The 14,785-nt window shown below is 39.2% G+C and overlaps 1 protein-coding gene across 2 annotated transcripts in view; it reads left to right on the forward strand.

The window, feature by feature from the left end:
* The window catches only part of STXBP5L (syntaxin binding protein 5L), a 189,129-nt gene that overhangs the window by 102,623 nt on the left and 71,721 nt on the right, over nt 1-14,785 (forward strand). For both annotated transcript variants that reach the window (XM_080613872.1, XM_080613873.1), the window contains exons 7-10: nt 6,062-6,145; nt 12,632-12,755; nt 14,302-14,380; nt 14,560-14,714. In XM_080613872.1, coding sequence (XP_080469998.1) covers nt 6,062-6,145; nt 12,632-12,755; nt 14,302-14,380; nt 14,560-14,714 — 442 coding nt within the window. The remainder of the gene's footprint in view (nt 1-6,061; nt 6,146-12,631; nt 12,756-14,301; nt 14,381-14,559; nt 14,715-14,785) is intronic.

The following is a 14,785-nucleotide window of genomic DNA, read 5'->3' on the forward strand; positions in this document are numbered from 1 at the left end:
TTGCCCTGATAGCTCACTCTTCTTGTTTACTCAGTAATTTTGCCATCTGCTTGCTTTCTGTATTTGCAAGGTCCCTTTTACTATTTTACGGGTTTTAAGAAACAAATTCTGTTTGTGCAATTTTAATGAGTCAAATTGTGTGGTACAGACAGCATACTGTTCTTCGAAACCTATAGCCAACTGACATCTTTCCTGATTAAGTAAACTTGACTTTGCTTAAGTAAGAATTGACTAAAAGCTGTGTCATGACTTAAGTACTTGGATAAACATGCTATTATGAAGGCATTATTGTGAGTTTTCAGAAGATAGTATTTTCTTATACAAGAATAATGAATGTAACCCACATTTGGAACTTGCTACAGTTTGTGAACAAAGTGGAGAATAGCGAAGAGCTGTCAACAAGTGGAAGCAAAACATACGGAGTTGTGACTGGTAACACCAGGAGCAAAATCGAAGTTGGCTTTGTTTGTATGGTAGCTTTTTCAAAATGAAACTTGGTTGCTAGAATAGCAGTTTTTTATGAAAGCTTTTTGATTTATGTGTTGGTACTGGATTTTGAAGCATTTTGCTTGTGTGGAAGGGGCATTTAACTATCTCATTGGTTTTGATTGCGTTCACCAATTGCATTTTAGTATGTATTTATACAGGACTGCGTCTTATAAATGGTGTATCTGTCTGACAGTGTGCCTCATGTACAGCTGTTATTGGAAACTAGCAGCAGTTTGAATTTCTGATACTAATATGAAGCACATTATACTGAAACTAATATGGGTACCTAAAAGAACACTGATGCCTACCTCTGAATTTCATTTGCATTATCCATCCTTAGATTTATTCATATTGTTAGCAGACCTATGTGCAAAAAATGCACTTGCCAGCTAGCCCTTTAACAAGTCAGATTGGATGTCTAAGCTTTTCTTGAAGTATCACAATAGATCATGCAATTTATAATACAGCAGATAAAGTAATTGAGCACTATAAAGTATAGTGGTTTAGCCTCAAACCAGAAACCATCAAGAAATGCTATTTAACTATCTATGGCAAAATACCTGATAAAAAGAAAGGTTTACTGATGAGGCGTAACTCTTGTTCACTGACTACAACAGAAATTGCTGCTTACCTACCTAAAGCACATGATGTAGGTAGAAAGGATGTGATACTAAAAGAAAAATAGTCTTGTGAGTGAACATCTCTTACAGGAATGTTGTGCACGATGGCCAAAGAGAAACCTAAAATATTTTTACCCCAACAGAAGTAAATTCCATTTTCTTGTATTAAGAAAATTACTTGGGCTGCAAGAATATGTGAAAACATGAAAAGCAGTTTCCCTCTTCCTATATTGTCCTTCATTATTTGCTCTTGGCCATTTCAGTACAAGATACTGCAATAGGTAAACCTTTTGTTTAATATATTGGAGTTGTTCTTAGGTGGTAGAGCTGTTTCAATAGAATACTACATATTTTGCTTAGTTCTTCAGGTTCTAGTTAACCAAAGAGCACTAAGAGGTGTTAGTGGGAGAAATTAGACTCCCTGTATCACTTCATGAGCAGCAGTAGATAAAAATGTTTTTTACATATGCTTCAGGACTTAAAGAATGGATACAAATAAGTCATCATCATACAGATATTGTTGTACCCTACAAGTACGAGGATATTATACTTTGCAAGGGTCCAGTGGTATATCTTTCCTGGAGTCTCACAAAGTTGTTTACAGATCTGGGTATGTTTTGCTGAAGTAAGTAGGTAGCATTTTCCTGTGGGCCATGAGTTGTTGAGTCCTAAACCAGACAAACCTTTCCAAATGTAGGACAATTGTAAGATCTCTTTTGGAAAGCCTGGGGAATTTGTGTGCTGAGTGTATATTCATCTTCTTAAAGTTGCTAACATTTCCACTTTCTGTCAGTGATCCATGACCACTTTGTCTGCAGCAAAGCACTGGATGTCATTCCAGAAGACTTTTGCCATTCACACTTTTTCCAGAGCACCCTCCAGGCAAACTGTCAAGGCAGACTTTGGCGACAGTTTCTTTTATGAATCTAGCAAGCTGTGGCTGGAAGACAGACAACAAAGAGATTTTGGGCATTTAATGGAGCGCTGAAGAACAATTTAGGGTCCTAGTGTTTAAGTTCATGAAATATAACTCTGCCTGCCAAAGCAATGAGTAAGGGCACATTAGGAACAGACTGAAGTGCACAGCCAGTTTTAAGCGGCAGATCTGTAGCAAACATGATTTCTCTTGCTGACACAGGAGAAGACATTAACTCCAGTGGTCTGCAGTTTCCCAGGAAGTGGAGAAAGCTTAGTAGGAAATGGTTTAATGTTATTAACTATTAGCTGGTGGGCTAAACTTCCTATCTCTGAGTCTGTTTTCTGAGATCTAATAACACCTAATACAATGTATTTGGAAGGCTTGGATTTCTTTCTCTCAGCTGTTTTGTGCTACCAGGACAAGGAAGAGGCTGGCTGGCATGTACCAACATGCAATTAGTTCACTGTAAAAGAGAAGTCTCCCTAAAACACCATCATCAAAAGCATTTCATGAAGCAGGATTTAAGACAAAATGCGGAACAACTCCAAGAGACAAGGAGGATCTTGCGACAGCTCCTCCTTCCTTCAAATTCTGTTCAGCTTTCTGCATATTTCTTAGCCTAATTAAGCATAAGTAATTAAGCAAGGTGCCAGGAACCACCAGCTAAAGAGAAATCTTTGGGTTGTTTCTTTCTTTGACTCTTTTTACACATATTTACATATACATATTAGCAGCTTTCCAGTATCTGAAGGGGGCCTACAAGGATGCTGGGAAGGGACTATTCATCAGGGACTGTAGTGACAGGACAAGGGGTAACGGGTTCAAACTTAAAGAGGGGAAGTTTAGATTGGATATAAGGAAGAAATTCTTTACTGTGAGGGTGATGAGGCACTGGAATGGGTTGCCCAGGGAGGTTGTGAGTGCTCCATCCTTGGTGGTGTTCAAGGCCAGGTTGGATGAGGCCTTGAGTGGCATGGTTTAGTGTGAGGTGTCCCTGCCCATGGCAGGGGGGTTTGGAACTGGATGATCTTAAGGTCCTTTCCAACCCTAACTATCCTATGATTCTATGATTCTATATTTTTCTTCTTTGTGTTTTCCTCTCCAAATGCATTTATGAATGTTTTATTTTTTTACCTCTGTTGCAAACATAAAGCTTGTCTTACAGATCTCTCAGGTGCTCACCATAGCCAAGAAGATTGTGAATGTCTGAGTTTCTTATGGTTCAGACAGGTCAGGATTTGGACCATCAGAAATATACTGGCAATGAGACTAATCACAGTCGCCCAGTACTTGTAGTTAGGCAGCATGGCTACCATCAGAGCAAAGAGAAAGAGATTCCCAGCTATGCAGCAAATCATAGAATGGTTTAGGTTGGAAAGGACTTGAAGATCATCCAGTTCCAACCCCCTGCCCTGGGCAAAGACACATCACACTAGACCATGTTGCCCAAGGCTCTGTCCAACCTGGCCTTGAACACTGCCGGGGGTGGAGCATTCATAGCTTCCTTGGGCAACCTGTGCCAGTGCCTCACCACCCGCACAGTAAAGAACTTCTTCCTTATATCTAGCCTAAACTTCCCCTGTTTCAGTTTAAACTCTTTCTAAGTTGTCGTGTTGCTACGGTCCCTAATGAAGAGTCCCTCTCTGGCATCCTTGTAGGCCCCCTTCTTCCCTGGAATCACAGCACTTTGTGTCTTGCAGTTCTGTAATGCTGTTGTGCATTAAGCATTTCAGCAACAGATCACATGAAATGCAGTCTCTGACAGGAGGTATTTGACCTTTTAGGAATCACCTGTAGTGTGATATCTTTGCAAAAGAGAGTGATAAAAAACCCTGCTTCACCAGGGAGAAAGGCTTATTAAGGTACAGGTACTAAATGCTTTTCTGTTCTTTCAGTTTCCTGAATATATTTGTACAAAAGCTGAGGTGAAAAGAATGCTGGTAGATAGGAACTGAGCTCAACTGGTTTGGTACCCAGCTGTATTGTACTAGTGCAAGCTCTGTTATGGTGACAGTAAGGAAGGCACTCAGATTCCGTAACATATTGATTAAAATACTGCTTTTTGAGGTTACAGAAAAAGGATGATGGGAACCCCAAGTTGTATAGCATTGGATGAACCTTCTGTAAGGACACAACACACTGTGCTGGTCCCCTGCGTGAGGAGTTTGCCAGCATTTTGATCTTTGGAGAGCTCAAAAGATAAAAGGGGTTTTTTTAATATTCATTTCTACTATGAAGAACAAGGGTGTTCACGTGAGACATACTGCCTTTTATGAAGATAAAGGCAAAGACACAAGAGTACTGTAATTGCCCTTATCATGCGGGGGCTGCCTACAGGCTTCTTTAGAATTAGCTTCTTTAGAATTAGAAGTTTATCTTGTGGCCAAGGCATACGTACAGCACAACATAGCACAGCACAGGCCTCACCTACTCAGGTTAACTGCTATGTGGATCACTAGCTCCTGGATATAATAAGTCTTCCATTTAGGATCACTACACTAACAGTGAAAGCACTCACAGTCAGACACTTCTCTGTTCACTGTCAGTGGCGATCTATTATCCCAGATTACCATATGGCATCCTGACACAAGTGCTATCCAGTTAGCTGCACGCTTTCTGAACAGGATGTCTTTTCATATTTACTCTGCTCCAGGATCCCATATGGACCCATCCAGAGCAAAAATGATAAATACTGTGGAATTTCTCCAGGCCAGTTTAATTTTTTCTCAGGAGCAGAATTCTTAAGTAATCAAGTATTTTTCATATTCAGGTATTAAATATAGTAACTATAAATCATTCCCAAATTAGGTAATACATCTTCACATAATGAATATTCTCTTGGCAATATAAAGAATCATATTTAGTAGGACTGAGAGTATTCACAGACTCTTTTATAGCAGTATTGATGTATCAGTTATCCTTAACTTGGGAACAGTGATGTTTTGTTTAGCAGTCCAGCCAAGTTTCATTTTTATGAGTTTATGCAAGCTAAAATGGGTGAATGCAAAGATGCTGGTAAGGTTTCACAGACTAAGAGATAATCTTGTCTTTATTCTGCTCAGATTCTTAATATAGAAACTGTAAATTCTTGCCTGCGTTCTGCGATTCATGTGTTTGTGGATAAAGAACAACTGCAGTTATCACTGCCAGTCGTATGAAATATTCTATAGCAGAAATGTGTGAGTCTGCCAGTTTGGCCATTCCCAGTCTTCATGTTCGGGATAGGTTCTTAGGAAGACAGGCTCTATGGGAAGCAATTTCCAGGACACCTAAGTAGGCTAGACTTCATGTCTTCCATAAGATCTGAAATTAATTGTCTTCAGATGAAGAGAGATGAATACCATGCCAGATCAAGAATTCAGTTCTTTTCAACAGAGACAAAGCAAAGGGATTGTGCTCATCCTTTTTTTATCCGGGCATTGTTTTTCTTCTCTTTCTCTTTTCACAAACCTTCTTCCCCAGTATTTTTTTAGGTGTGCAGGGTGATGCGACACCCCAGTTCCAGAAGAAGTAAAAACTGGCATGCCAGTTAATTTCTTTCCAGTTTCTAAGAAAGCAAGCGGTTTATTCTGTGCAAGGGGAGATCTTAAGAATGTTTTTAAGCAATAGAAAGCAAAAATCAAAGGAATGTAAGTAGCTGGATAAGAGTTTAATCTGGTGACTCTCTGGTTTGAAGTTGTTCAAATGATCCCTTCGGTGTCAGTTTTCCCTCTAACCAGGGGCAAAGAAGGTAAGAGCGGACAGGAACATGCCTACAGTCTTATTTTCACAGTAAATGTACACTTGTGGAGACTACCCAGACACGTAATCTTGCAGGGAAGTTAACTTGTCACTAATGAGAATTTCTATTGAAAGGTAATTTGAAAGCAGGGTGTTACAAATAGAGCAAGTTACAATCCTGCACATCAGTTTGGCATTTCTTTTTATAGTGCTTATTTGTTTTCTTTAAAATCTCTTAAAAGATGAGGTTCTTCAGTATTTGTTAATACCTTTTGAATCAGAAACTATAGCTGTGTTTGTTTCCCTCCTCCAGCTATTGATAGGCTATGAAAATGGAACTATCGTATTCTGGGACTTACGATCTAAAAGAGCTGATTTAAGAGCTTATTATGATGAGGTAAGCAATTTCCATTAATTCAGAAAAGCTGTTACTCGGCAGGTTTTTGTGTGTTGTGTCAAGCAGTTGAATATTTATCTGAAGGCATTGCTTGTTTTGGAAATGCTGTTTGTGCTGTGCTTTTGCCAGTAGAAATCAAAACCTGAAATCTCTGCTTCTAATGCGTTAGGTCTTGTGAGTGTGTTCTATGACATAATCTCTTCCCCTTGGTTCTGGCAAGTTCATCAGTTTCTGTATGGAGATCTGTTGGACAGAGTGTAGTAATGAGCTGACCTGAGATAAAGCGACATTAGGAATTATATAATTATCAGTAATTTACTAGAACATTAATTACAGTGAAAGGCAAATTACTTTGCAGGGCTGTTGGTATTGCCTAGTACTCAAGATCTGAATAAAAGGTTTTCAAAATTGCATTCTGATAGTTTTATCAGACAGTGGTCTCTTGCTGTTTGTAAGCAGGTTATATCCATCATGGACACTGTTCTTGTGTCAATAAACAGGCTGCTTCAGAAATAGATATCTACTTAGTTATTATCATTTCAGTACTAGCCCTGGGGAAAAACATGCTTTGTTCTTCCAGCCCTTCTGTGAAGTTCACGCATAGATGAATGAATGTTTCCAGCTGAAACTAGAAAAGGACATTTTCTTTAAAGTGAGCCAGGCAGTAATTGGCTTCCTGTAGTTCCCTTCTTCATCTTGCTGCCTTATTGCATGTACAAAGTATACACATTTATTTTCACTCTAAGAAGTAATTGGAACATATTTGAGTCCTGCACTCTTTCAGGCCCATTTTCACAGACCCATTAACACTACACTGAGCTTCAAGGTCACGATTCTGAGTATCCACCTAGCAAATGTTCTGAAGGATAGGGTTATTCAGAGTTTAAACAGGCCAGCACTTAAGCCTCAAGATATCCCCCCTAAATTGCCTCTAAGTGACAGTCCACCTCTGCATCCACTTGTGAAATTGCACCTGTGCTATTATTTAAGGCAGGACAACTTTTTCATTTCATAGGTCTCCTGCAGAGGGGAATCTGTTCACTCATTTTCCTCTCTCGTGAGCAGAATGAGACTTACATAAAACAGGATCTTCATAATATTGGGGTTTTTTTTTGGGGCGGAGGGTGTTGAAAATTTCTCTGTACAATTCAGTTGTTTCACAGTTTTTGGTACTGTCCTCAGGAACATTTTTTGGTGTTTTTATCCGCCACGTGCTTTCCTCCTCAGTGATTACTTGCTGTGTCATTATTCCGCTTTGTGCAACTTGTGATGGCTTGCTGTGCTCTACTGAAACGGTTGCAAGATTCTTATTTTGTCTTTAAAAGGGTTGTGTGACTAGCCATTGTGCTTTATCCCAGACTTTTAGGCTCCAGATTGATAATGTTCCAGATCTCCTAAGGTTCCCCTAGGGAGCCCCTAAAAGGGTTCCTTTTTAAATCCTGGGTTACATGGCTTTTGAGAGTCACAAATTACCAGTTTGGCATGTGCCACTTGGTAAGTGGCACAAACCCAAGTTTTCAAACCTAAGCCTCTTCTTACAGATTGGTTACTGAAGATCACAGTCCAGAAAACATTGTTCCTGCTCCCCTTCCCTATTCTGTCTGAACTGATGCAAGGTCTCTGCATCTCATGACAGCTGACTGATCTTCCAGTATCATTGTTGTGGCACTGAGCTAACAAGTTGCAATTGCTGGGTATCTGTAAAGTCTCAGATAAGTTACTGTAAATGTTTTGTACCTTCATTGAACACCAAAGTGCCTCTGTGAATGGGATCTGAGCAAAATTAGTCCAGCTGCATTTATCTGAATGTCATTATGCTTTCTTTAGCACCAGTTTTAATACTAACGTAGTCGCCCTATTTCATGGTGAAAGAACTGGAAATCTCCTCTTACCGCTTCACTTTATCTTCTGGCATCTTTAAGGATAGTCCGATGGCACAATCTTTTTCTGGCTTATCACTGGAGCAGATACTTCTGCTTTAGTATCAGAAATTCCCCTGGCACCAGGCTTCTCAGTTAGGACTTGGTGTCTACTTTGAGAAACAGCTCATTTTCTTGTCTTTGATGGACTGTCAATGCTCATCACTGAGGCAAGTTCTTTCTTCCCTGTAATCTTCAGATAACTGACCAGCTTGGTAATGTTGCTCAAACTAAATGTGAGCACCCTTAAGACTCCATCCAAATACTCATCCTTTCACAGGATCAAGCCTTAATTGGATTTCTCCTCTGTTACCCTTGACAGCACTGGACTTCAGTCTCCCCAGACCAGCTGTTGAGAAGGAGGCCTTCTGTTGTTATTTAGGTCTGCTGTTGTTATTTAGGTCTGTTGAACCTGTCACTGTGCAGCACAGAAGCAAGAGCTTAACAGCAGATATTTTTTGATACAGAAGAGGAAAGGAGGCTGGTTACTGCCTATCTACAAATCTAAATATTCTTCCTTTTTAAGTTCAAGATGGGGTCTGTATCTGCTGACATTCAGTTCTTATAGAGAAGGAATAGTTTTGTATCTCATGAATTTAAAGATACTTACTTTCACACAGCTACAAAGAAAATGCTTTTGTTGCATTGTCACTGAGAAGCATCGTTAAAAGGTATTTTCCATTGAATTTTTTCACAATATTGAGTGCTGGCTTTTTAATTGAGGTCTTAGAAGTAGTGAACAGTCGGCTCAGATGGAATAGGTCCCCTTTATTTGCACACTTGAACAGCTGGCTAACAAAAAGAGCATCAGTGGTTCTCAGTCCACTAGGATATCACCACTGTGAAATCTTGCTTATCCTTTCTGGGCTGCATGGCTTTGTCATACTAGTGTGATGCTCCACATCACTTAAGATTTGCATACGTGAATGCAAGACACATTGCAGGCATCTCCTCAGATTATGGGTAATCTTACGACAGAGAGGTGAGTTGTTTTCTACAATATTAGGATCTTTCCAATATTTGCAGAAGTATACCCTTTCATTATCCTTGTCATCCAGATTAATGTCATGGACAGATTGCTTCTAGAATAAACAGCTCACTGAGACGACCTAATAGCTCATAAGTGTTGGAGCTGAAGACTCTGCCCCTGTTCACAGACCTGCAATTATAGCTTTTACAGCTGCACTCTCTACTTCATGCCTTGAAGGCTGGGAGCCTTTTGTAGGTAAAATATGTCTGCTCATTTGAAATGAGATTGCTTCTCACCAAGGATAAAAAAGGCTGTATAAGTTGCAGCATCTGCAACTTTTTTGCTTGGTGTTCTTGTAAGCCTGTATCTTCCCTTTAAAGCTTATCCCTGATACTTGTGGTTTACTCACTGGAGCTAAAAGTAGCCATGTTTCTCTTTTAGCCCCACTGAGACCAGTTAGAGCCTGCCTCTGTTCATCAGTTCCTGACACAAGGAGTTTGTGTTTTCTTCCCTACCGTGTCAAAACTTCTCTAGAGACTAAACTGTTCTCACTTGTGAGACACCTGGTCACAGAGCTTGAACCCGCTGTTAAGGGATCTTGTGTCTGTTCTTCAAGATGTCAGCTGCAAATTTGTTTCTTTGTATGATGATGCTCATTTTCTCAGTGGTGATATGTATGAGATACTGAGAACCATTCAGTCAATGCTGTCTGTGCTGCCCTCTGTAAAAGGCTTTCCTTGCAAGCCCTTTTATGAATTCCTTCAGAAGTTTGTTTCCATCAATTGGTATAAAATAGAATACATAAACAAGGCAGATCCTTAAAAGATTCTTACGTTATTATTGATAGTTGGCAGATCCAGAAAAACTGCCATCTTCATACACAGACTGTTTAAAAGTTTGACAGCTTGTGTCAATGCACATTTAGAGCTTCCTGAAGCATAGTCATCATCGTTCATTAGAACACATCTCCAAAATGAAGCTGCAGAGTTTGTAAACTCTAATATTTGCCACATGACATCCTCCTACTTTTATCAGGAACTATGCCATTATGCCATTATGAAATCGGATGTAGCCCTTGCTGTAACGGTCTGTAACGAGTACTACTAATGTGAAGGATTCTTAAGATTTAAGCAATAGAATGAGATGAGTATGGTGCTTTTTCAAGAGATAGTTAAAAATGGTCTTAGAGTTCCCATGAGTTCTTTTCAGTGGAGGAGGTTTGTGGTTGGGAAGGAACTGAAATGGTGTTGGGCATGATTAATTTTAGTACATGCTGAGTATGAGAGAAGATGGAATATGTGTTCAACCACTGTGGATATTGCAGAAGGAGAAATGTACCCAATCTGGAGTGATATGCTTTATGTGCATACACTGTGTGAACATTCACATGAGTCACCCACCATGATGAACTCCTGTTCTAAGAAAATAACTGCTCCTTTTCTGTGTGTATGCTAAAGAAGCGGATTAGAATGCTAGACACATTCTAGCAGAGAGAAAACCACCTTTCAGTATTAGTCGTGACTCCCAGCTGGGACCTCCAAAAGCCATTCTAAGTATTTCTTGCCTGTTTCAGGGCAAAGTCTAACAGGTGAGTTGAGCTGCTGCTATGCCAACTGTCTGTGACAGGAGCATCCCACCTCAGCTCCACTCAGCAGGAGGTTTATGCTGGCAGGTGGCACCAAGTAGCTGAGACGCAGCTTAACAAGCAGCTTGGTACAATTTTCAGCTACTAGTTACTAGCTCCTGCTCAGACACAAGTTAGTGACTGTAACCATGTGAAATGTTTCTATGTGTGATAACACATCAAAAGCAGATTCAAATTTGGCATGGGAGCAAGCATGAATAAGCTCATGTCAGGATTAATTTGTATGAGGAGATACAGTGTAAGTGAAGCAGCGCTCCCCACAGACCTAAGGTTTGTACTACCTGGGGGCAGTGAACCCTGTATGAAGCATCTTTCTGCATTGTCTTTTGTTGCTTCAGCTATAGTTTCATATCTTCTGGGTCCGTAAGAGGGATTGTGTGTCAAGCCCCCTTTGGAAGGTAGAAGTTTGAGTGACACCCATTATGTCGCTCAAAGATAAATAGAGTATACTTTGCTCAGCTCTGTTTGTTGAGTTTTTACTGGTATGACTAGCTTCCTAGTGCATTAGCAAAGCATTCATATACAAGGGATGTCAGATGTCCATTAAAACATCTGGGTCATCTTAATTCAAAGGTTCATTTGTGCTGTCCAGCCTCAGCAGCTGAGCAAAGTATTGGTAAAGGGTCTCAGCTTCTTCATTGATGTATTCTGTTATTCCCTCCAGACCGTGAGTTGTTACCAACCATAACAATCAATATACTGATTAAAAGAGAAGATCAACAGGGAGTTCTGAATAGCGAGCAGGAGCACTCAGGTTTATTTCTTGTCAGCTTAAGCAAAATCGATATGAACAGCTCCAGTGCTGACTTATGAATACCCAGGCATGATTTTAAAGTGATTAGAATAAATCAGGTAAATGCCTATATGCAATTGTAAGTGCGTGCAAGGCCTTAGCATTTACTGGCTTGCAAAAAAAATGGAAATTTATTAAACTGCATTCAAAAATAGGTCTCTTATTTACATTTACATACAAATATATTATGGGGTTTGCTATTTGGCAGCTCACATCTCGGGAAGGGAAATGGATTCAAGGGAAAATCCTGTCAGTTTGTGCTTCTGAGGGGAGTGTGTGTGAAACTGTGGTATACAATGAACCAATCCTTTGTTTTGACAGAAGAGGGCTTTACATTTCTGTCACCACATGCCCTTGTTTTGTTAGTTTCCAGCACATACCAGTGAAAAGGAAGGACTTACTCCATTATCCTTTCAGCTGGTCTGATGTAATTATGGATATTTCCAGTCGGTTCCACTAATTATGCACAAAATGAATTTTTGAAGTGTTGCTTTTTGGCATAGATAACATTCAGTGTGTGGTACTTGCACTGAGTACATTGGAGTGTGATATCCCTCTTCTCTGAAGCACTATCTGTTCCAGAAGCATCTTCCATCATTGCTTTGGTAATTTCCTATATGAATTAAACAATCCTGGTCTCTCTAGTGGGTTTGGGTTTATGTTCAACATCCTAGATTTCTGTGTATCTGCTCTGAAATGTAGGGGGAAGAAGGGGGAAATACTCAAGACCAGACTACTGTTTCTACAGTCATCTGGGGAAGACTGCATGTGTTGCATGTTACCTGTAAAACTTGTTGCACAGAGTTTCCTGTACGTTTGTCAACTGAAATGGGATCAGACATACTACGATTGCAGTGTATGTCCCTTGTTCTTATAGTTTTACCTTAATAGCCTATTCGCTCAAGTTTGCTCTGATTCAGTACAGGCTTTCTTCCATTCTTGTGTTATGTTAACATTTATAATGAATTGTTTTGCTTGACTAGCAGTAGGTTACAGCCACTGGTTACTAAAACATGCTGGTACTGGACTTCAGACAAACAAGAACTGCCCAAGTGTTTATATACCATTAGATTAGTATAATCCAAAGACATACGTTAAAATACCATTAGTGTAACACTGTATTTCATTTCAGTGTCAAGTTCTTCTTTCATTTCTGTAGGCTATTCATTCTGTTGCTTGGCATCATGAAGGAAAACAGTTCATGTGCAGTCACTCTGATGGCAGCTTGACCCTATGGAATCTGAAAAGTCCTAACAGACCGTTCCAGACCACAATTCCACATGGTAATTTTGATAGTTAAAATGTATAATTAAGAAACAATGCAATATTCTCCATGCTGTTTGCTAATAACTGTGTTTATTTCATTTTTTATTGAAGCCTGGATCCAGAGTTGCTTCTTGCATAAATATTTTAATTTGCAAAGCAGCTTCAAAATATAAAAATCAGAGAACAGTTTTGATCAAAGTTTGTTTTGATTGGTGTCATAAATACCTCTTACTGGATAATATTGCTCGAAAGTCTTCTTTTATCCAGTTCATCTTAAGAGCCTACTGCTGGTCTTTGGGGTTTGCTGGGCTATGGGATTGTCACATTCCTTTCTTTTATATTTTGTACTTACATACTTGTATGTGCAATTTTCACGAGTAGTAATACATTTTGTACCAGGCACTGTGTGGCTTGTTACGGAGATGGTACAAGGCTTCCCAAGTCATTGCAAAGAAGAATTTAAAGGAGTCATATTTAGAAATGGCTGTGTCTTTTATGGCTGGGATTTTATATATCAGTGCTTCCTATAAATGAGGTAAAAAGGTATTGAATCTATTGCAAATGAGTACATTACCGAGAAGCCAGACTGGGGGAGAGGAAGGAAGAAAGAGAAAGCAAGATCTATGTAGCCCAGGAAAGTTCTGGCATTTTCTTGAATTCCTATTTCCTTTTATCTTTTTTAGCTGTAGAATTGTACTTTATGTCAGAAGGAATCTCTCAGAGGTCCCCCAGCTCAAAAAAGGCCTGATTAGATCCATTAGCTCAGGGCGGTGTCCAGTTGACACTGGACACTTGAAGACTTCTAATGACAAATTGTTTCTGGGAAACATCTTCTACCATTTAATGACCCTCATGTTGCAAATGCTAACATCCAAGGAGAATTTCCCAGTTCACAACTTGAGTCCTTTGCCTCCTGTCATGTCACCGTGCACCTCTGGGAGCAGTTTGGCTCCATCTACGCTTTATCCTTCAATCAGGTTGTTGTTGAAGGCAAGTACAGACTTTCCAAACTGACCAGAAAACAAAGAAAGTTGTTGAGTTTTCGGTTTACAAGTGACTTTTCTCTTGACGAGAAGTACTGAGCCATAATTAACGAAGAACCCATGAATTTCAATTGTACATATCACTCAACGAGTTACACTCTGGAGAATGTAGCATTTCCTCAACAAAAGGAATTGTGTCAGTCCACGAGTGGCTTAGGAAAAAAAAAATAAGGTGTTTATGCTCATAATGTGCTCAGAAAAAAACATGTGCATTTGGTGTAATTCATTAATTATCAGTTCAGTGTCATCCTCGGTAATCTGCATGGGGTTTAGATGTCTCTGAAGTGTGGTCTGTGGTCCTTTAGATGTATGTGGCAGTAAAAGCAGAAAGTCATAACAAATATAATTAACTTAGACAAATGCATATTTTATGAAAGTAGGAGCTAGTGCCCATTATCTTCTGTAGCTTTGAAGTTAATTTTCTTCCTGTTTATACAGTTGCTTCAATGCATATATTTTAGTTTGATGGTTCTGTTATCGTGATGTTTTAATACAGTTTTCATCTTCTTTCTTGCCTCAGGAAAAATTCAAAGAGATGGAAAAAAACCTGAATCTTGTAAACCGATTCTGAAAGTAGAGTACAAGACCTGTAAAAACAGGTATGGTTTTCATTCTGTAATTAACTCCATGTTGCATTCCTAAGTTAAAGTCCTTTTCAAATCTTCCACACTCTTTTTTCACGAAGAAATTCGTTATTGTTTAAAGGTATTAAACCTGTAATGTAAATTTGCATGTACTATGTAAACTTATAATAATTATGTTGATTTTTTTAATACAGTGAACCATTTGTGATATTTTCTGGTGGATTGTCATATGATAAGGCGTGTCGAAGACCAAGTTTAACAATCATGCATGGGAAAGCAATTACAGTTCTTGAAATGGATCATCCTATAGTTGATTTTTTAACTCTTTGTGAAACCCCATATCCAAATGGTGAGTTTATTAAGCAAAATGTTGTTATGGAGGATATAAATTAAGTGATCTTCTCTCATACCTTAATTCCA

The sequence above is a fragment of the Psittacula echo genome (assembly GCF_963264785.1).
Source record: "Psittacula echo genome assembly, chromosome: 3".
Classification (NCBI taxonomy): domain Eukaryota; kingdom Metazoa; phylum Chordata; class Aves; order Psittaciformes; family Psittacidae; genus Psittacula; species Psittacula echo.